Source organism: Pelodiscus sinensis, chromosome 2 (assembly GCF_052426305.1).
Source record: "Pelodiscus sinensis isolate ZL-2025 chromosome 2, ASM5242630v1, whole genome shotgun sequence".
Classification (NCBI taxonomy): Eukaryota; Metazoa; Chordata; order Testudines; family Trionychidae; genus Pelodiscus; species Pelodiscus sinensis.
Window position 1 is genome coordinate 111542425 of NC_143053.1, and position 21634 is coordinate 111564058.

General features: G+C 44.9%; 1 protein-coding gene and 1 long non-coding RNA gene across 16 annotated transcripts in view; one reads left to right on the plus strand and one right to left on the minus strand.

The window, feature by feature from the left end:
- Window positions 1-21634, minus strand: part of PHACTR1 (phosphatase and actin regulator 1) — a 457014-nt gene that overhangs the window by 228398 nt on the left and 206982 nt on the right. Inside the window, exon 1 of one of the 15 annotated variants that reach the window (XM_006138767.5) lies at window positions 3562-3676. The exons of 13 other annotated variants lie outside the window; for them this stretch is intronic. Coding sequence is in view for 1 of the 2 variants with exons in the window: in XM_006138763.5 (XP_006138825.1) it covers window positions 3117-3369 (253 nt within the window). In the remaining variant the exon portion in view is untranslated. Of the gene's footprint in view, window positions 1-3116; window positions 3506-3561; window positions 3677-21634 lie in introns of those variants that run through there. One more of the 15 variants, XM_006138763.5, reaches the window with a different exon arrangement.
- Window positions 17829-21634, plus strand: part of LOC142827173 (uncharacterized) — a 30635-nt gene continuing 26829 nt past the window's right edge. Inside the window, exon 1 of the long non-coding RNA XR_012901645.2 lies at window positions 17829-18023. This is a non-coding gene — a long non-coding RNA (uncharacterized LOC142827173). The remainder of the gene's footprint in view (window positions 18024-21634) is intronic.

Consider the following 21634-nt stretch of genomic DNA (forward strand, 5'->3'; position numbering starts at 1 on the left):
GTGGCTTTTATAATTTTTTTATTTTTCAAAAACTCATCTTTGGCTTCCAGACAAGTAAAAGGTATATTTAACCCTCCCCCACAAATTTCACTTTTTACTGACTCAGCACTCAAACTATTCCGTTCATTGGTCCATAGATTATCCATGACACTAAAAATACTTTCTACACTGCACCCTAGCACCTTTGCTGAAGAGCTGCTGGTGCAACACTAAACCAAGCCCTGCTCTCAGACCTGAAGAAGAGCTCTGCATAGCTTGGCTCGTACCAGTGCTCCTTGCCCACAGAAGGGAGCCTGGGTTACAAAGTGCCTGAGTCCAGCCCAGCTTCACTCCCCACAGCCTTATTACACTGTTCAGTGCGGGGGTCAGGTCCTGTGTGGCTACTACCAAGGGCCACCAAGCTGGGAACAACAGGGGAGGCAACAGAGCCTGCTCTGCAAAGCAGCTGCCTGCTATCTGAAGCAGAGAGGTAGACCCCAGGGCAATTCAATGGCAGGGCTGGGGGCAGCCCCGGGGAACTCAGGATGGGGCTCCTCCTCCTCCCCAACGCGTCACTCCTACGTCAGACGCAATGACACGCAATCGACCAGCGGAGGGCTCCCAGTACCAAAATGTGATCATGGCCCCGCTTCCTCAGCCACTCCCTCCATCCCCACCAGGCTTCCGTCTGATGCCCAGCCGGAAAAGCCAAAATACCGGACATGGCACATATCCGGTATTTTCTGGGTTTTTTTTTAACCGGACAGAAGACAATTTCCGGACTGTCCAGGGGAAAACCAGACACCTGGAAATCCTAGAAAACAGAATTCCTCTTTCCCCACAAAGAGTTCTGTGCTCCTTCCAATTCCATCACCATCCTCTCCATCAGCCAGACTGGCAGCCTCAAGGTTTTACGTTCCTCTCTTTTTCAGATCTCTTTAATTCTCACACTACATCCTCTACTCTCCATGCTACTGCTAAAATCTCTCTTCACCTTCAACCTTAATTACTTCAACTCTTTGAACTGCTTTCTTTCCACTTCATCAGTTTGTCCAAATGAATTCCTCTCTCGTGGGTCTGACCAGACCATCCATGTGCTCAAGTTCCTTCACTGACTTCTCACTTCTGCATTAAACACAATTTAATTACTTCCTAGCATTCCACAAGAAACTGAGGGCAGCACCTGTAGCAAGAAACAAGTTAATTGCTGTAAATCAAACTAATAAATTTTAAATGATATAGTCAAAGACTACATAAATAAAAGAAGAATTAAATAATATATAATTGTACCAGGAGATAAAAATCAGAATTTTTAGATGACCTAAAGACCTAGAAGCCTTTCTTTCTTGCGCTGTGTATTTTTGGGATTACTGGCTTATCTGATAACAAGTGGACTATTACTATCAGTCTACATCCCACTGAAAATCAGAAATGGGACAGATTAACATAAAAAGGAAACTAGATTACAGTACTGTGCATCTGAAAATCTGCTAAAGGGTATGTGCAACCAAGGTTACACACATAAGCAAACACGTTTGTTAAAAGAAAGAGCTGCTATAATCTTTTCTTAACATGCTTGCATTCATACATGAAAGCCCGTGGACACTGAAAAAGGATGTGGTGCAATCCATTTAGAGATCAAGTCAATTAAACTGGCAATGCATATTTTAATAAGTGGCTTAGTCTGTTTTTAGGGATAAAAGAATCATGCCAATATTGTAAAGTACTTGCAACAGCTTGGTAAACCTCTCAATTTAATATCTATGGGGCTTGCTGTCACCAGCAATACATAGGTGAGGAGAAAAAAAGCACTTTTAAAAATGTATATAGCATTGCCTGATTTCTTCTCTCCATTGTTGCACCACTGTAACCAATAAGGGAGTTTAACCCAATGTGTATTTTCAGGATTCCAAGGTTATCTCCATATTCTCCACTGAAAGACATTCCATTCAGCCTCACTTGCAATTCAATCAAAAATAACTATAATTACAAAATTGGAGTCCTGCTAGAAAAGAGACATTAGCAAAATCACAGTTACTTCATTAAGCTGCAAACCTGTGGCTGACAAAGGACTAACAGTTCCCAAATAGTATTTTGCTCCTCCGCTGAGAGCAAACGAAGTAGGCTGTTGTGTATTCCAGAAACAGTCTCAATATCAAAAGCTGTGAAATAAAGTGGCAAGCACCTCAAACAGCGAACAGCCCAGAGACTTATTATATTTTCATAGTCACAGTTACAATCAAAAACCTTTCCGTGACCTTCAGAAAATGAGCTCTGCCTACTGTATCAGTTTTAACTAGCTCCAACTCAAGATCAAGAACCTTCAAATCCAAAATAAAATATAAAGCAACACAACAAAACAAACTCATATCAAACAAGGACATGGGGTTCCATCTGTGAGGATGGTTCTGCATGGATGGTTTTATAACCTCTTTTAGTTCCTCCTCTTAATTGCTGACTCTAGCAATATCCAAACAATTTCTCATCGCTCTCTTTGTACCTTGCTTTAACAGCACATGAAACACACATACTCACCAGCACAAACACCTGTGATTTTACTGTCACTCTCCTGGAATACCTTTTGAAGTTCTGCTCAGACCCAAAAAAGGAGTGGGGGAAGATGTGCTAGCAGTTGTCTGCCAAAGGACACTGTTATTTCCAATATAACCACAAACACCCCCCAGTGATTTGATGCTGACAGCATGGCGAAATATCACACAAGATTGAATCCATGTAACACACTCTTCCAAATACCGATAATTAAAGTCAGGCAAACTCTACTGCTGCACTCTGAAGAAAAAGTTGATGTACCAAGGCAGAAACACCGGTCTAATATATATTCATAGCAGTGATGGTGTAACCAAGCAATATATGCACTAATATCTATGGCAACTAAAGAGTTTCCCCCATTAGCTGTCACCAAGAGGTTATTAAGATAATGGTCCTCCTAGCTTCTCTCTGGTCACTATGCTGAATACTTGCTCAATACATTCATTCTGTGCCCCCTGTTCTATTTTCCTGCAGTCCATTAAGTAGCAAGCTAAGCAGCAAGCATCTGACAGCAGTGCACACATACCCTGCAAGCAAACATACTTTTCTGTCTGTCTCTCTCACACACACAAAATCGCAGCACTCACCGTCACGGGCTTCCTCCCCGCGACTGCAGTTGCTGCATATATGTTTGATCTCCTTGCCTATGTGACAGTGTATCACAAAAGACACATTATTGTTGTTGGTAGCCGGTTCCTTCAGTGGCTTCATCCTCACTAGATAGAAAGCTTTTTTTTTAGGTTTCTCCCCACTCATGTCTGGAACGGAGCCCTCCTTGTAGCCGGCAGAAGACGAAAAAGCAAGTATCCTAGGCTGCCCGACGTGTGTGGAATCCACCATCCATTCACTCTCGCTTTAGCATTTATCCTCCACACAGACACACACACACACACACGGATTAAGGAGAAGGGGGGGATGGGACAGGGAGCAGCACTTCCTGAGCCTTGGTGGCCTCGGTGACCCAGCAGTCTTAACCAATCCAAATGATCTTGGCGGGAGGATGCTCTCAGCATGTGGCTCCTCAGTCCCTACCTGTGATACTTCTCAGCCAGGGATTCTAAACAGCTTCATCAGCAAATCAGAGCTTAATTATTTTCAGCTACCTTGCTTGCTGCATGCTTCCCAGGAGTGCACAGCCTCCTCCTCCCTGCCCCCCACTCCTCCTCCCTTTCCTTCACCCTGTCCCTCTGGCGAACAAATGTGAGAATTACCATACAGAGTATCCGTGCTGTTGGAAATCTGTGGTACAGCACACGCAGGGACAGTCAACGCTGTGTTCCTTCTGCAGAACAAGCTGCAATTCTCTAGCCCACTGAACACAAAAGTAGTGCCATGCTTTCACGCAGCATGGCCTATTCCACTATAATTAGTATTTTACACACAAAGGAAAATCATCCAGCATATTGCTATAGGCTAACTCCCCCTTTGCAGACTCCCTTGAGAACTAAAGATCACTGAACTGTGTGTGCGCATCACAGCCAATGTTCCTCATCTCTTTTTTAAAAAAATATTCCTTTCACTTTGGCTTTTCCATCTTCTGTTTGGCTCTTAAATACTGAAGAGGCATCTGTTTGGTGGCTCACAATGACAGCCATTGATACCAGCTGGCAGTGACTGGTAACATCAACGCAGGCTTCTCTGGAGTGGAATTGCTCTTCCTAGACCAAACCTGACCATGGCTCACCAAGGAGGAGTGCAGACACTGTGAGTCTGTTCGGACTGCTAATCTCAGCATGAATACCCGCTCTTTGTTTCTTCACCCCCTTTCCTAAGAGGCAGCTGCTCTAAAGAGCTGCACTATCATCTTTGGCTGCATATAGTAGGGCAGTGGGTTTTCAAAAGGTCCTTGCAAAGCTTTTAGCTTATAGGGGAATAGCTAATGTCCTACAATCTGTCATCCCCTTTGCCGACTGCCTGCCCCATAGGGAAAGGCTACATTGCCCACATTCAACGTTCTGTAATGATACCAAGCAGCTTCAAACTGTCTGACACTCTTCTGAAGCAGTGCTCCAGGGAATGACCGGAAACTCTAAATAGAGATGTATGGGGGCTGGGAGGGAGGAATGAGGGAGACTTGGATCCTACAGGGCCTGGGAAAAGAAGTATAGGAGAACAGGGAAAGCCAAGATGAGAACAATCTCAAGACGGGTGAGCACTGTTCCTTTAAATCCATAGCTGGAAGGCAGTCGGGTTGATTTTAGGCTGAAGCACTACACTGTAGCTGAGACACAGACTAGTTTTAAAGGGAGCACTGATACCTTTATTTTTAATAACAGTTCCCTGTTCAGTGATAGAAGACTGTGATTCATTCGGCAAGGCTTCACCATTGTCACGTTATATTTTAATACACTCCATAGGCCAACCAAGGCTGTCCTGAAGCCTTATAATTTTTCACTCCATCCTTGCCCGCAACCATCACAGAAACCGAAGGGGGAGCTTTGCTTGACTAAGTTTTTAATTAATATTTTCTGTCCCTCTTCCATGAATCTTCTAAACACAGACACACAGACACACACACGTGAACTGAGCCTTGAAATGTCTTTTACAGTAAATATTGCAATGTTTTGTGTTTCTTGACACAGTTCATATTCAGATTAGATACTGTTAGAGCTCACTGCAACCTGGGCTGAAAAACGCTCCCAGTAGAATCATATCATTTACTCAGCCATGCAACACAGACTGCATATCACCCTGTGGGTGTGTCAAATTGAGTCAGTCACTTCAGGTTAGCTACATCACTAGCATCATACAGGGTCTAATCCTGCATTAGCTACTCATCCAGAATTTCCCATTGATTTTAGTAGGAGTTTTGGGGACACAAGAAATACAAAATTAGAGTCTCACAGCATTCAGACAGATAGACCTGATAAAATATGTGCATCACATCTATAAGGATGAATGCACTTTTTTAAAGTATTCTCTTAAACTGAGAGAGACTCAATCACTGAGCAAAAGAGTATGTTAAATTCCAAATTCCAAAAGAAAACAGCTGAAAATTAGTTGCGTCATCGTTCTTTGGCCAAAACAGGAGCTCAGGTCCTCTAGGATTTCTCTACCACTATCTCACTAACTCCTCAAATTTGGTAACACATGGTTATAATTCAAAAAGTAGTTCTGTAAACATTAGTGGTAGCCACATGCTACATCATGAACTTCCCAAAATTCAGGGCTGCGAACAGTTGGAGTTTTACATTTTCATGGTGGAGAAGAAGGTAAAGAGAGGCAAAGTAACTCCAGACGTGTGGGGGGGGGGGGGTGGTGGAGGAGGAAAGAGAGTTTCAGATCTAGTCCTCTGGTTTGGGTTTAACTTCTTATTCAATTTATCTATGCATTGGTGATCAAACCCTGGAGTGCTACACAAGGCTTGAATAAACAGGCCTGGCATGGTGGATCTCTGAGGCAGACAGAACGTGCACAGTACTAGAATACTTGCTGCCTGGATGGTAGGTGAAGATAGGATTGAAGGAGGCAAGCCTGCGGCCCTGCCCCATCTCACCCTAGCCCTTTCTGCCTAGGCCCCACCTCCACAGAGCCAAGGTATCTCTGCTATGTCCAGAGGACCAGGGGGAGGTGGGGCAGCACACAGTCCCAGCCTCCCTTGCCCCAGAGCATGGGGAGAGCAGGTGCTCGGGGGCAGCAATACTCTGCCCCGAGTCTGTGTATGGCAAGGCTGGCGGTTTGGGAAGGCAATGTCTTCCCCCACCAATTATACCTGTTGCCTCTACCTGCTGCTAGATTGGGACAAATGGCCTTGTGGTTAAGGCACTGGGGCTAGGGCTTGAGAGAATTTAATTCAAATCCTGAACCTGACACAAGCTTCTTAGACAAGTATCTTAGGATTGCTCTGTGTCTCAGTTCTGTGTCTACAGAACAGAGATAATATTCTTCCAGTTCACACAAGTGTTATAAGAAAAAAAAATCATGGATGTTTAAGAAGTGTTGAGAAAATGCATAGCTGGGAGCCATATATATGGACAGGTAGCTGTACTTGCTACCAAACCCTCTATTAGCCAGGGCTGCTGACTACTGTATCTAGTTACACCCATGATCATGCCTACCTCTCCATTGATTTACTTCATCACCATACCTCCCTAACCCTTCATGTTGCCATGGGCAGCACCACCTCAGGGTTCTGCCCCAGAGCATACACCCCCATGGGTCTGCCCCACTGGACAGTGGAACGAACCTCAGCTCTGCTGCTGCATTGTGGGAATGAGCATGTCCAATGGGCAACACTGAATCCATTCAGATCTGAACCCAAAAATTACCCATGAGAAAGTTTGGCACTCTGTCTTCAGCAGGAGTCATGTGCTTTAGATGCAAACAAGTCCTGAAGTCATCTGCCAAGACTTCTTTTGTAACGCGCACTTCCCTATAAACATGAAAATTGCTTTCATTCCCCAGAGCTGCCTTATAGAAATTCTGAATTTGCCACAGCTCGTAAGACAAAAATATGTTTTAATTATGATCTGTGCAATTACAGTAAAAGCTGCCACTGCTAATCATTGCTGTCACCAATAATGGCAGATGAGCATACTGCAGCATTCCTACAGCAAATAACTTGCTTCATCTTGTTTTTAACAAAAGCCAGAAAAGTCGTAGCCACCATTTCCATTCACTGACTCAGTATGGATCTGCAAACCCAAATACAGTACTCCTTTACTGCACTGTAGCATCTAAAAAGATGACACAAGATGGTGTAATCTGTTGGACTGGGCTTTAGACTGGAAATTAGGAAACTTGTGTTCTATTCCAACCGCTGCAACTGGCTTCCTGTGTGACCTTGGACAACTGCTTTTACCTCTCTGGGATTCTGTTTCCCCTTTGCCTGTGTAGGCTGTAAACTCCTCAGGGCAAGAACTGTCCTTTACAATCTCTCTGTCTAGGTCAATGAGGTTGGAGTCTCAGCTAGAGCCCTAGGCTAGTTATAATACAAATATCACCTCCCCCACCAATGTGGAATAAAGGCAGCTCCAAACCAGAAACCCAGATCTGAATACTCTGAAACCTGATGGCAGCTCAGAAGGAGATTCACATTCAGATCCAAACTGGGAGGCCGTGGCCCGTCTTTCACCTGGAACACATTTCCATCTCAAGAATACCTGGCTGGGAACTTCCTTTTTGACAACACTGTTTAGGTTTTTCCCCACAAAATTATCCCTGGAAAGGCAGAGAGAAGCTATGAATCCAGTCAGCTAAAAACATCAAAAGCTTGGATTTGCAGGTGTCCCAGACTAGTACTCAGTTCAATTGGAGGGAAATTAAAAAAGGGTGTTCTGCCAGCCTTCTCCAAAATCCCATGGGACAAGCACCTGATATAAAACTCAGAGCAGCCCAGAAGCTTGAAATCAGCCAGAGCACAGTACACTTTGGCCATGTTCTCTCCTGCTCTTTATGCAGAAGAGGGGGTGTTGGGTATTGCAAGGAAGCATCTCACAAGCTCTTCTGTCCACCCATAGATTAACACAAATGGTGCATACTGGGGTTAAGGCTCTGAAACCCCATAGATTTTAGATTGCAGGCTGCGGCCATCTCAGTAGCTGCATGCTGAAATGTTAGTGATACTGCAGTGTTATAGAATCATAGGACTGGAAGGGACCTCGAGAGGCATCGAGTCCAGCCCCTGCCCTCAAGGCAGGACCAAGCTCCGTCTACACCATCCCTGACAGATGTCTATCTAACCTGTTCTTAAATATCTCCAGAGAGGGAGATTCCACCACCTCCCTTGGCAATTTATTCCAATATTTCACCACCCTGACAGTTAGGAATTTTTTCCTCATGTCCAATCTAAACCTCCCTTGCTGCACTTTAAGCCCATTACTCCTTGTCCTGTCCTCAGAAACCAAGAGGACCAAATTTTCTCCTTCCTCCTTGTGACACCCTTTTAGATATTTGAAAACCGCTATCATGTCTCCCCTTAATCTTCTTTTTTCCAAACTAAACAAGCCCAGTTCATGAAGCCTGGCTTCATAGGTCATGTTCTCTAGACCTTTAATCATTCTTGTCGCTCTTCTCTGTACCCTTTCCAATTTCTCCACATCTTTCTTGAAATGTGGTGCCCAGAACTGGACACAGTACTCCAGCTGAGGCCTAACTAGTGCAGAGTAGAGCGGCAGAATGACTTCACGAGTTTTGCTTACAACACACCTGTTGATACAACCTAGAATCATATTTGCTTTTTTTGCAACAGCATCACACTGTTGACTCATATTCAACTTGTGGTCCACTATGACCCCTAGATCCCTTTCCGCCATGCTCCTTCCTAGACAGTCGCTTCCCATCTTGTATGTATGGAACTGATTGTTCCTTCCTAAGTGGAGCACTTTGCATTTCTCTTTATTAAACTTCATCCTGTTTACCTCTGACCATTTCTCTAACTTGCTAAGGTCATTTTGAATTATGTCCCTATCCTCCAAAGAAGTTGCAACTCCATCCAGTTTGGTATCATCTGCAAACTTAATAAGCGTACTCTCTATCCCAATATCTACATCATTGATGAAGATATTGAACAGTACGGGTCCCAAAACAGACCCTTGCGGAACTCCACTCGTTATCCCTTTCCAGCAGGATTTAGCACCGTTAACAACAACTCTCTGACTACGGTTATCCAGCCAATTATGCACCCACCTTATCATGGCCCTATCTAAGTTATATTTGCCTAGTTTATCAATAAGAATATCATGCGAGACCGTATCAAATGCCTTACTAAAGTCTAGGTATATGACATCCACCGCTTCTCCCTTATCCACAAGGCTTGTTATCCTATCAAAGAAAGCTATCAGATTAGTTTGGCATGACTTGTTCTTCACAAACCCATGCTGGCTATTCCCTATCACTTCATTACCTTCCAAGTGTTTGCATAGGATTTCCTTAATTACCTGCTCCATTATCTTCCCTGGGTCAGACGTTAAACTGACCGGTCTGTAGTTTCCTGGGTTGTTCTTATTCCCCTTTTTATAGATGGGCACAATATTTGCCCTTTTCCAGTCTTCTGAAATCTCCCCCGTCTTCCATGATTTTTCAAAGATCATAGCTAAAGGCTCAGATACCTCCTCTATCAGCTCCTTGAGTATCCTGGGATGCATTTCATCAGGACCTGGTGACTTGCTGACATCTAACTTTCCTAAGTGATTTTTAACTTGTTCTTTGTGTATCCTATCTTCTAAACTTACCCTCTCTCTGCTTGTATTCACTACGTTAGGCACACCTCCAGACTTCTCGGTGAAGACCGAAACAAAGAAGTCATTGAGCATCTCTGCCATTTCCAAGTTTCCTGTTACTGCTTCTCCCTCCTCACTGAGCAGTGGGCCTACCCTGTCCTTGGTCTTCCTCTTGCTTTTAATGTATTTATAAAAGGTCTTCTTGTTTCCCTTTATGCCTGTAGCTAGTTGATCTCATTTTGTGCCTTTGCCTTTCTAATCTTGCCCCTGCATTCCCGTGTTGCTTGCCTATATTCATCCTTTGTTAGTTGTCCTAGTTTCCATTTTTTATGAGACTCCTTTTTTATTTTGAGATCGTGCAAGATCTCCTTGTTAAGCCAAGCTGGTCTTTTGCCATATTTTCTATCTTTCCTACACAGCGGAATTGTTTGCTTTTGGGCCCTTAACAACGTCCCTTTGAAATACTTCCAACTCTCCTCAGTTGTTTTTCCCTTCAGTCTTGCTTCCCATGGGTCATAATGAAATATTACTTCCTTATTTCATAGAATCAGAGTCCCAAGGCTGGAAGAGACCTCAGGAGGACATCAATTCCAGCCCCTTGCCCAAAGCAGGACCAAACTAACCATTTATTGTATAGCTCCTTAGCCTATTTGTTTTAATAACTACCTTTTGATCTATATTTGGTGTCTCTCTGTGTTTGCCAAATACTGTCTCACTTTCCCTTTTTTGTTTCTTCTTCTCTCTGTACTATGACCTGTATAGTATAGTGCAGCTAGTTGCCTATGAAAACAGTACAGTAATCCTCACTTAACATGTGCCCGTTTAACACTTTTTCGCGATAGCACGATTTTTTTTTAGGGAACGTTTTTTGAATTACACGACCGTCCCCGGAATAACAAGATTTCCCCAGCTGGCCCGTTGCCAGGGGCTGCGCAGGGCTTCTCCCCGCCTCCCTGAAAAGTGGTAGAGGGTTCGCTGCTTGCCGCGCTGTTCCCCAGCGACATCCCCTCACTGGACGCAGTGCGGGTCCCGGCAGACTTGTCACAGGGGCATACTCCCATCCCAATCCCCCTCCCTTCTCCTCCCCTTCCCTTTCCCAGAGCCAAACACCTCCCCTACCTGCTGTAACCCAGTCCCCTTTCTCCCCCAACCTTATGTCCCGGTCCCAACAGACACCACCGCTTGAAACGCAACCCCCACGTTTTCCATTATTTTCAATGGGAAAATTGACCCCGCATAACACGTTTTCACTTAACACGATCATTTTCTGAAACACATCTATAGTGTTAAATGAGGAATTACTGTATATATAAATGTTGCACCCGATTGCCATTGGGGCAGGACACAAATATAAAGTATAGTAAGAATTAGGGCAGGTCTAAAGAAAGAGGAACACCCTCTCCAATATTTAATCAAAACTTTTCTCCTTTTTTTTTGAAGCAATTTGAAATTTCAGCAGATTGCTTCCCCAGTTCTTTGAAAAGATTTTGACCTGTGCCAGTTGCAAATAATTGGGCGCTTGGAGAAAGCACTACAACAGACTGTTTCAGAGAAAACTCACCAACATAGACAGACACTGACTTTCAAAAGTGCCAGGGGGAGCTTAACCCCCAGCTTTGCTCCAGGCCCCACCCCAACCTCACTCCACCCTCACCCTGCCTCTTCCCACACACTTCTGCCCCCTCCCTTGAGTGCACAGCATCCTCACTCCGCCCGCCCCCCTCCCCCACCTCTCAAATGCTGGGAAACAGCTGATCGCAGCAGCCAAGAGGCACAGGGAGGGAAGGGGAAGAGCTGATTCCCAGGGGCCATTGGTTGGAGGGTGGAGAGGCACTGGAGGAAGGGGGAGCTGCCGGTGGGTGCTCACCAATTTTTCCCAGTAGGTGTTCCAGCCCTGGAGCTCCCATGGAGTCACTGTCTGTGCTAACAGTGCACTATTGCTATCTCTCTGCTCTGCTAAACCTTGTCGTGGCATCAGCAGGAGAGAGGAATTGACTTCAGTTTTACAGCTGCAATTAATTCCAATGCTACCCTCCTCCCCCAGGGCAGAAACCACTGTTAGCGGTGGGGATGACAAGAAAGTGCCAAGCTCAGCCAGAATCTGATCCTGTGGCGTGTCTTACAGGCATTTATTGCATCACAAACAGCTCAGTCCAGTAAACATAAGCCTATACTCAAATACTGTGGGCTGTGTGTGACGACTCTGGGTACATGTGCTATAAGGTACTTTGGGGTAGACTATATGCACGTATTTTATTGTACTATTTAAATATCTAAAACCAACAATCTCCAAATGGAGGAAATATAACTGGCTCAATGACAGCAGATGACTGACCAACTGTTAACGTATCATCCCATTCAACAGCAACCTCTACTTAAAAGCCTAGAAAACATCACCACCTTCTACTTAAAAGCCTTGCAAACTAGAGGACCCTGCTAGGGCACCATACGGTGACAAACACAGAAAACTTAAGGGGCTACTGAAGTCATGGTGTGTACAGTGCCTAGCACACTGGGATCTGGGTCTATGTCTGGAACGCCTAAGCATTACTGTAATACAATAATAAATAACAAGTTCTTTAGACAGGGAGTCTTTGTGGTTAACACTTACATTTTTTTTTTTCCAATTTACATAAACTCCAGCCCACTAGCAACCACAACCTGAGACTCCCTGCAGTACAGAAGCCCACACCCTAAAATGGAGGGCCACCTTTGGTTGCTGTAGCCACAGCCACATCTTGCTATGGCAATCACAGACGCTCCACACAGAGCCCAAGTCAGGTGATCACAAGTGTTATAGGAACACACAAGGACCGCAGTTCTCAAATGTTTGTACTGGTGACCCCTTTCACATAGCAAACTTCTGAGTGCAACCCTTCCCCCCCTTATAAATTAAAAGCCCACACTTTTTAAATAGAATTTATCACCACTATAAATGCTGGAGGCAAAGCAGGATTTAGGCTGGAGGCCAACAATTCCCAACTCCCATGGAATTACCTTGTAAGCTGTGACCCCCTCAGGAATTCAGACTCCCAGTTTGAGAACCACTGCACCAGGAGAAGGGAATGGAAACTTCCTTTCTTTGCTTCCCCCACGTTTTTAAACTCTGATTAATAGCTACGTGGAACTTCTTGTTCTTCTTGCTGGGCCCACGATGCCCCAGGTGTGTGCTGCATGTTATATAGTCACTCCACCACTTAGGAGAAGCCCTGCTCTATTTTGACAGAACACCATATGGTGCCTAAAGCCTAACTTGAAAAGGTGACCCACAAAGAGGACAGCTTGGGAACACCTGTTTGCTGCACTGTGACTAATGGCTGGTGGTAAAACATACTGACGGGATCAGTGTATCATCCTATCCATCATCCACAAGCAGGAGGGGAAAGACTGCTGAGCTGCCATCTGAATGCTTGAGTAACACACACGATGCCAAACCTACATATGTAATAGGTGAATGAAATTTGGGCATGGTTATAAAGGCTATGTCTACACTAGGAGCTAGGGGTGTGAATCCTCTGCTTCTGTCCACAAACTTGCACTTGTTCTCACCAAGTTAGCATGAGTATAAATAAGACGTGTAGCTGCACTAGGTAGCAAAGACAATGGCAGCAGATGCATGGCTGAGCCATGCCAGAGTATAGGCCTGTCAATTTCAAATATGTCTGTACTTGGCCTAGCTCAGTTGGGCTTCCACTGCCATTACTGGGGCTACCATATTACAATGCATCACACCTCAGCTTGTACTGTAGACATAGCCTAAGTGAACACATATAATGAACCAATCTGAAAGTGGAACTATAAGAGGAGAAAACTAATATCAGAGCAGGGGTGGGCAATCACTTTTGGTGGGGGGCCACTCCAAGATTTTGGAAAGTGGTCAAGGGCCGCACTTTTCTGTACAGCCACCCCAGTACTTCTGTCCACATTTAGCACCATCTTTCAATGACTTTTATGCTTTGTACTCTGCCTCCTCGTCGTGAGGGAATGGATCCAGAGCTGTTGAAGAAAATTCTGATAGGTCTCTATGACAGGCCCAACAAGCCTGAGGACAGAAAAGGGCCAGAGAAGTCCTCTAAGGAGGCTAGAGTGGCTGCAGAGAAATCAGCCAATCGGGGGCAAGGAAGGTGTGTAAGAAGAAGCTGCAAGGCCAGAGTCTCTGGAGCCCTGAAAGAGTGAAGCCTGGAGGTGGTTGTGTGTGTGGGTGGGAGTGGGGGGGACTGTCTGGTTGAGGAAGCAGCAGCACCACAGAGAGCCCCAAGTGGAGAGCTGGATACAGCATGATGAACAGTGATAGAGGCCTGTGGTAAGGGTGAGGACTCTAGCTTCAAGAGAGGAAACCTGGAGGCACCACTCTATCCAAGCGGGGAAACAAACAGAAACAAGGTGGACACTAGCAGAGGGTACAGGGATAGGCCTCTGTTTGGTGTGTACCCAGGAAGGGTTTTGAGTGACTTGGCCAGAGGGTTAAGTAGCCAAAAAGGCTGAATCCCAAGGCAGTGCAGGCACATGCACTCAGCCAGATGGAGTGCTCACGGGAGATGAGTACCACTCTAACACATCATGAATGGCAGATGAGTTATTCCTTAATCTGAAAAGTGATGAAGAGTCAGATACTGATTTTGCCACACATATATCTATGACACAATGTACTGATACAACTCTTGTGGCATTCATGGAGGTGCTGGCTGCGGTGGAATGCTGCATTTGGGCTCGTGTAACAAGCCCTGAGTGATGGGATCTCATCCTCATGCAAGTCTGAGATGATAAGCAGTGACTGCAGAGCTTTTGGATGAGGAAAGCCACTTTCATGGGACTGTGGTGAGCTCACCCCCACCCTGTAGTGCAAGGACAAGAGAATTAGAGCTGCCCCGCAAGTGAAGAAGCGTGTGGCAATTGCACTGTGGAAACTGGCTATTCCAGACAGCTACCGATCAGTCGCCAATCCATTTGGAGTGGGAAAGTCGATCGATGAACTCGAGCAGTGCCCATCAAGGGCATCCTGCTCTGAAAAACCATGACTTTGGGCAATGTGTGCAACATTGTGGATAGCTTTGCACAGATGGGCTTCCTTAACTATGGAGAGGTGATTGACAGCATGCACATTCCAATTCTGGCACCAGACCCACCATCCCTCTGAGTATAATAATCAGAAGGACCTTTTCTCTATGCTTCTCCAGTGCTTATGGATCACTCTGGGCATTTCAGAGACATTAATGCAGTCTGCTCTGGAAAAGGTGCACGACACGTGCATCTTTCTGAACACTGGAGTATTCCGGAAGTTGCAAACAGGGACTTTCTTCCCATACCAGAAGATCACTCTATGGGAAATCAAAATACCCACTGTAATCTTGGAAGACTCCACCTATTCCTTAATGCCATAGCTCATGAAGCCATACACTGGAAACTTTCATAGCAACAAGGAGTTGTTCAACAACAGGCTGAGCTGATGTAGACTGATCATGGAGTGTGCTTTGGCTATTTAAAAGCCTGCTGGTGATATTTGTATTGGAAGCTGGACCTAAACAGATGAAAACATCCTATGCATACAGTCGCATGCTCTACTCTCCATAATATTTATGAAGGGAAGGGTGAAAGCTTCACTTAGGCTGGACCACTGAGATTCAGTGGTGGCTGAATTTGATCTAAGGATGTTAAGTATCGGGTAATTGACTAATTGAATAGATGACGCATTTTTGCATCGACGATTCAATTAGTCGATAGAGCGCCTCTGCCTTTGAAGCGTAGCAACAGCCCTAGGGCTGTTGCTACACTTTAAAGCTGAAAGCGAGGAAACCCGGGGCCAGCTGGGGACTCCCCCACCAACACCAGGTTCCGTGCGGCACTGTTGCTTTGAAACACCATGGAGGCATTTCAAATTGGCAACACCGCACTGAGCTTGGGGTCAGCTGAGGACTCCCCAGCTGATCCCAGGCTTCAAGCGGTGCTGCCACTTTGAAATGCTGCGAGGAACCCAGAGTCAGCTGGAGTTCCCAGCTGATCCTGGGCTCCATGCAGCACTGCTGCTTCGAAATACCCCTCCCTCCCCACTGAAGTACCGATAAGCATTTGCTTATTGGATAGTCAATTAGTCAAACAGTCCTTCACATCCCTAGTTTGAGTAGCCCCTTAGTCATTCTCTAAGATAATTCCATTATTCTTTCAGGATTTTCAAATGCTTTAAAAACGAGATATATAGAAACATAGGCCAAGATTTTCAAAAGTAATTAGTGATTTCTGCTGCCTCACTTTTTGGGTGCTCAACTTGGGACCCTTGAAGGGGCTACACAGTCACAAGGGGGAGGGGAGGGGAGGCTCAGCACTTTCTGAAAGTCAGCCCTCTTTAAGAAGTCTCAAGCTGGACACTTAAAATGGAGGAACCCCAAATCACTAGTCACTTTTTTTTGCAGTCACTATGGATTTAGGATAAGCATGGAAAACAGGAGATAAAAAATCCACATCAGGGAATTCTTTCCACAAGACTAGGCATTGCAAATGTTACTGGTCATAAAATTCTCTTCAAAATTCATTCACAGATTTTTCTTCAATTATGAAAGATACAATATGGCTACTCGTCTCTCCTATTTCAGAGCATATTCCGACAGAGCTGGTCTCAAGTAGTACAGAGTACATTTTTTCACCTGCTTTCTACCTGGCCTCGCTCCTCTGCCTGTCCTGAAATATTTCTTGGCTGTGTCTACATTGGTGTGATCTTGCGCAAAAGCGAGTGCTTTTGCGCCAAAACTAGCTGCCTGTTTACACTAGCCATGAGTTCTTGCGCAAGAACACTGACGTTCTAATGTATGAAATCAGGGCTTCTTGAGCAAGAACTATGATGCTCTCACGCAGGAATAAACCCTCTTGCACAACTGTTCTTGCGCAAGAGGCCAGTGTAGACAGGCAACATGAATTTCTTGCTCAAGAAAGCCCTATAGTTAAAATGGCCATCAGAGCTTTCTTGCGCAAGAGAGCATCTACACTGGCAAGGATGCTCTTGCGCAAAAGCACATCTCTTGCGCAAAGGCACATGCCAGTGTAGACGCTCTCTTCTGGCAGAGTTTTTGCACAAGAACTATTCTGCAAAAGAGTTCTTGCACAAAATCATACCAGTGTAGACGTAGCCAAGAGTCAGAAGTTGTCTACCAATCTCTGCCATAACTAGCAGGTTTGAGAACATTTCCAGTCTCCAAGCTAGATGATGTATTTTGAGGAACCTTGCACCTGAGGGACATCATAAAACAGAGTACTTGAAAATAAATAAGTCATTCATTTATAATGCAAGGCCCAAGAGAAACATGATAGAAGAGTACCTAAGGAATGGGATCTGTTGGAAGAGAGAGACAGAGATAAAACTTTGGGAGAACAAAAAGAAGTGAAGATGAAGTATATGGTATACTGTATTGGGCCAGAGGAGGAACTTTGAAGAGAAAGGAAATAATATGCCAGAGAAAAAGGGAAGGAGGAGAAGGAGAGGACCTGGAAAGCTGTGAATATACGTTCAAACTATTCAGAGTCTAATTAAACTGGTTGATTCTCTCAAACTCCAGAGGTTTCCTTATAAGCAACAAGCACCTTATAATTAGACATGGACAATTTGGGATTTAGGGCTGCTAAAGATAAAGACAAAATAGCATAGTACATAGGAGGAGTTGCAGATGGAAGCATTCACAGTATCTGCCCACATTGTGCCTGTCTATGGCACACACTGTCAATCTCTCAATTTAATAAGGAGTAAAATTCTATTGGTTTCAAAAGGACAAAACAAAATCCTCGGACAGCATGCAGCTCTTACAGATAGCTTCAGGTTAGTTAGTGAAAAGCACTGAAATTAAACAAGAAGCTTTTGACAGTATAATTAATGTCTTTCTGGATCTTGCTCTTCTTCTGCACAGACAGGCTCTGAACAGCACTGAAATCTGCATGAGGAGCCTTTCACATTCACCAAGTGAAAACAGAAAAGGATTCTTCCTCTCCTCTGCCCATCCCCCTCTTTTCATTGCAGCCCACTCATTTTTCAGTGTCAGACGCTCAGCTCCTTAGTGGCTGCTCAAGCTTTCACTGTGGATTGGGCGCACAAAGCACACATGAAAAGCCTCACTATGCGTCAGCCTCATGTCCTCATTCTCTTACTGCCCAGGAGTTTAGCAAAGCTAGGCTGCCGCTAGTCTCAATAATACCAACAGACAATACACGTGCCATCAATCGAGCTCACTGACAAAGGGAATAGCAACTATTGTTTGCCTTTTAAAAGCCCTGAATAGCAATCAACAAAAGAAGCTGGAGTAAGCTAATGGGTCTAAAGAAACAGCTGCATAATCAGTTCCTGCTGAAATCCTGGTACGTACTTTAAAATAAAATTTGCTAAGCATTTTAACATCTGTCCCTTGGATGGTTATAAAGTCTAGAGATCTAGAGCTCACTTTTAGAGAATTGCGGTTTTAGATCTTTCAATACAGGAAGGAAATTTTAAAACTTAACAAGTTTACCTAAATATAGTCAACTTATTCATTCATAGTTTTAATAATTTACTACCTTATGTTTTAAAGATCTTTGCAATGCTCACAAAAGCATGTTCAAATTATTAATAAGTAGGGTATTAAGGAGAATAAAGTCATAGTTGCTCTTACTTGTTAATGGTATCTACTGATGTTTTAATTAGGAATTTCCTCCCTCATTATCCTAGTTGCTCCACCTATGACATCACAGTGAAATCATCACACTCCATTTGTGAGATTATGTTTCTTTGTGCAACTACAGACTATGGTAATACACAAGCAGAGCTTTACAATTTCACTAAAAGGCCAAAAAGCAGAAGAAATTGGGACATACGCTTTCAGATGGGTAAAACCCATTTTCAACCAGAGGAGAGGGAGTGCAGAAAAATCCTGGCAGTACACGCTGCTTTTTTTTTGGTTTGTTTTAATTACTCTGTTTGTATTACCACAGTGCCAAGAGGCCTCAGCTGAGGGATCAGACAATGTTGTGCAATTCTCTGTACATAAGCATAGGAATGGACTTTAATGTCCTAATGATCTTTTCTTTCAAGTTTTCCCTAGCGTAATAATCCCCTGAGCTGAAAACATTCAAGCTTCAGGACCCTAGGACCTGATCTTACAATGTACCAAGTGCAGCCTGCAAAAAGCAGAATGCTCCCAATTTCCAATGACAGTCTGGGGGGCAGGGGTGTGTTTCAGTAGCTCTGCAAGATAGGTCCTGGGCTATGAAATTGACAGTACAAGGGGGAAGGGGAGAACCAGTTGAGTCTTTGCATCAATACATAGAACCACTTTCATTGTCTCAGGGCTGCGTTCAATGGGAGTTTTGTCCAAATATCAGGGGAGAGGAAGAATGTAGCCTTCAGTGTTTCCAATTGTTTGCTCTCTGGTAAACACTTCTTTTGTGTGGAAGAGGCTGTTTTTGTTCTTTCTTCATAGGCAAAATAAAGGCAATATTATTGATTACTCCTCACAGGAATAGCAGCCTCTGAATAACACCTTGATCCACCACTCTGTACCAACAACTAAAGGCAGCTAAGGACAAAATTATTACTTCCATAGCATGACATGGATGCACTCCCATGAGAAGGGGCAGGAAGCCTCTTCCCTGTTAGCACTCCTGAGGCAGTGCAGCCATAACATGGATACCTGTGCTCCCTGAATGTAAAGTTCCCTCCCCAGAACAGATTTGTCTGAGTAGGGTGTAGCCGTGGTCCTGCCCTGCTCAGGATTGATAGGGCTGCAGCCGTGGGACTGGAGTGCAAACTATTCCTTTCCAAAGTCATAGCAAGAGCACTCCTTGCTTGAGAGCTACATCTCTGCCGCTCTCCCCCAGCAGCCCTGTGTTCTAAAAGCTATAACCAAGCCCCAAGCATTCAGGTCACTACTAAGGTTCCCCTCCCATGTGGCCATACCTCTCAATGGTCCTAGGTTCTGAGGGATATCCTGAATTTCACTGGCTTGTGCTGGTCTACCTTCATCATGCCAGCTTTCCCAGGGTGACTCCTTTCCCTGTGAAGTGACCTCCACACCACTTCTTGCTGGGTCAACGGGAAAGAGGGGTCTGGAGCAGAGGGATAACACCAGAGATGGGGCTGACCCAGAGTGAGGGATGTCCAGTGGAGGCATCACCCACTTGACAACAGCACAGGTACCTAATTCAGTGTCAGCCTTCAGAGGGGCTGAGGAGGAGAGTGGGAAGGAAGGGTGGGGTGGGGTGGGGTGGGGTGGGGGAGTTATGTGCAAGGCAAGCAGGACTATTTCTGCTGCTCCAGGGCAGCAACTGGGCTAGTAAAGTGAAGTGCTTAGAGGTGTCAGTTGGGAATCTCCAGCTGTCACCATTTAGAACTTCTAATCTGGCAGTGGCCGACTGGTGACAGCTGATGCCGGCTTAGCCAATCAGGTATCAATATGGAAGTGGCAAGACCTGTCAGAGGAAAAAGATTGTTCCACTGTTCTTGCCCCTCCACCCTAGGAGGGCTAGAAAGGAAGAGGGTGATAAAAGTAGGAACAAGGGCAGGAAAAGACACTGCAGCTATTGTGAATTCCTGGTGTGGTGCTACGGCATGACTGAAGTCAGCAATAAGAGGTAGAGAGGATAGCTGGCTGATGGATACAGAGAGACTTGTCCCTAAATCCATAGACTGAAGACAGGTCAGTCCTGAGTGAGAGCTAGTGCTGCCAGATAACTTTCAGCAGCCTACATGAGTTTAGTGGTCTCAGTCTTATTTCCATCATAAAACTCTTTAAGGCAAAGTCCTCTTATAAGCATCAATAATTATCTGGATCACAGCAATGCTGAGTGGCCCCAACTGAACTTGGGGCCCTCCTATTCAAACACAGTGAGACACAGCCCTGAAAAGTTTATAATTTAAAACACACAAGACAGAGAGCAGGAGAAAAGCACTGTCGGCTCCACTGATAGATGAGAACGGTGGCAGAGAGAGATTACGTGATTTAAACAGGAGGCCTCTGACAGAGCTAAAATTTGAATCAGCTCTCAGGATTTCTAGTCCAGTGCCTGAATTACACATCCACCCTTCCTGTGCATATCTGAACTGTGCTTACCTCTGTGTTTGGAAAGTATCCAGTACATCAGGGCACTACTGCCAACACAGATAATAAACAATAAATAACAGTTGCCAGAGAACCTTGCCAGTTCTCACCAAGTGCCCTGGCGAGGAGCAGAGCAGAGGTTAGTTAATGAAACCTGACGCTGCCACTAAGGGAAGGAACAGGCAAGCAGTCATAACCTTAATGCTGCTTGCCTCAAGGGAAGGAGATAGCAGCACTGTATCCACTCCATGGGCAAGTCTTCAGAAGCCCACCCAAGCCAACCCTCCACTTCTGCTAAAGGTGCAGTGGTGTAGGAAGGAGGGGATTTAAAAGGGTGCATAACCCAATTGAGCTCTTCAATAGAAATTCTCACCTGGCTTGTGTTCTCTTAGTACCCCAGCCAGTTGTTGCAGATTAGAACAGTCCAAAGGCTGCCTTAACTTATATCAGACCAGGGTTGGAGCGGCTTGAGAATTAGGGATCAGTAACGAGTTCCCTCTCTCCTACACCACACATACCTTGCAGGAGAGAATATGGCCCATATTTTTTTAAAAGACTACCTCCTACTGGGGTGCTTATTGTAACTGCTCTATTAGAACTACATATTTATTAAGTTGATGCTGGAGCAATATTTTAAATACATCAGTGTGGGAGGGTTCTGTCTGCTGCTTTGCCCTTCCATATGCAGATGCGTGTCTGGGGAGTCTAGGATCAGAGGAACAAAGCAAGAGTCTTTCTTGTCCTTTTACATCTTGGGAACAATGAGTGAAGCGTACATGGGCAGAGCTCACATGCTGTGAGAAAGAGCGTACTCTCTTACTTCACAATTCAAGTTTACATCTTCCTTCCGTGAAAGTGATGCTATGAAGTCCAGGGTGCCACTACTGCAGATATTTT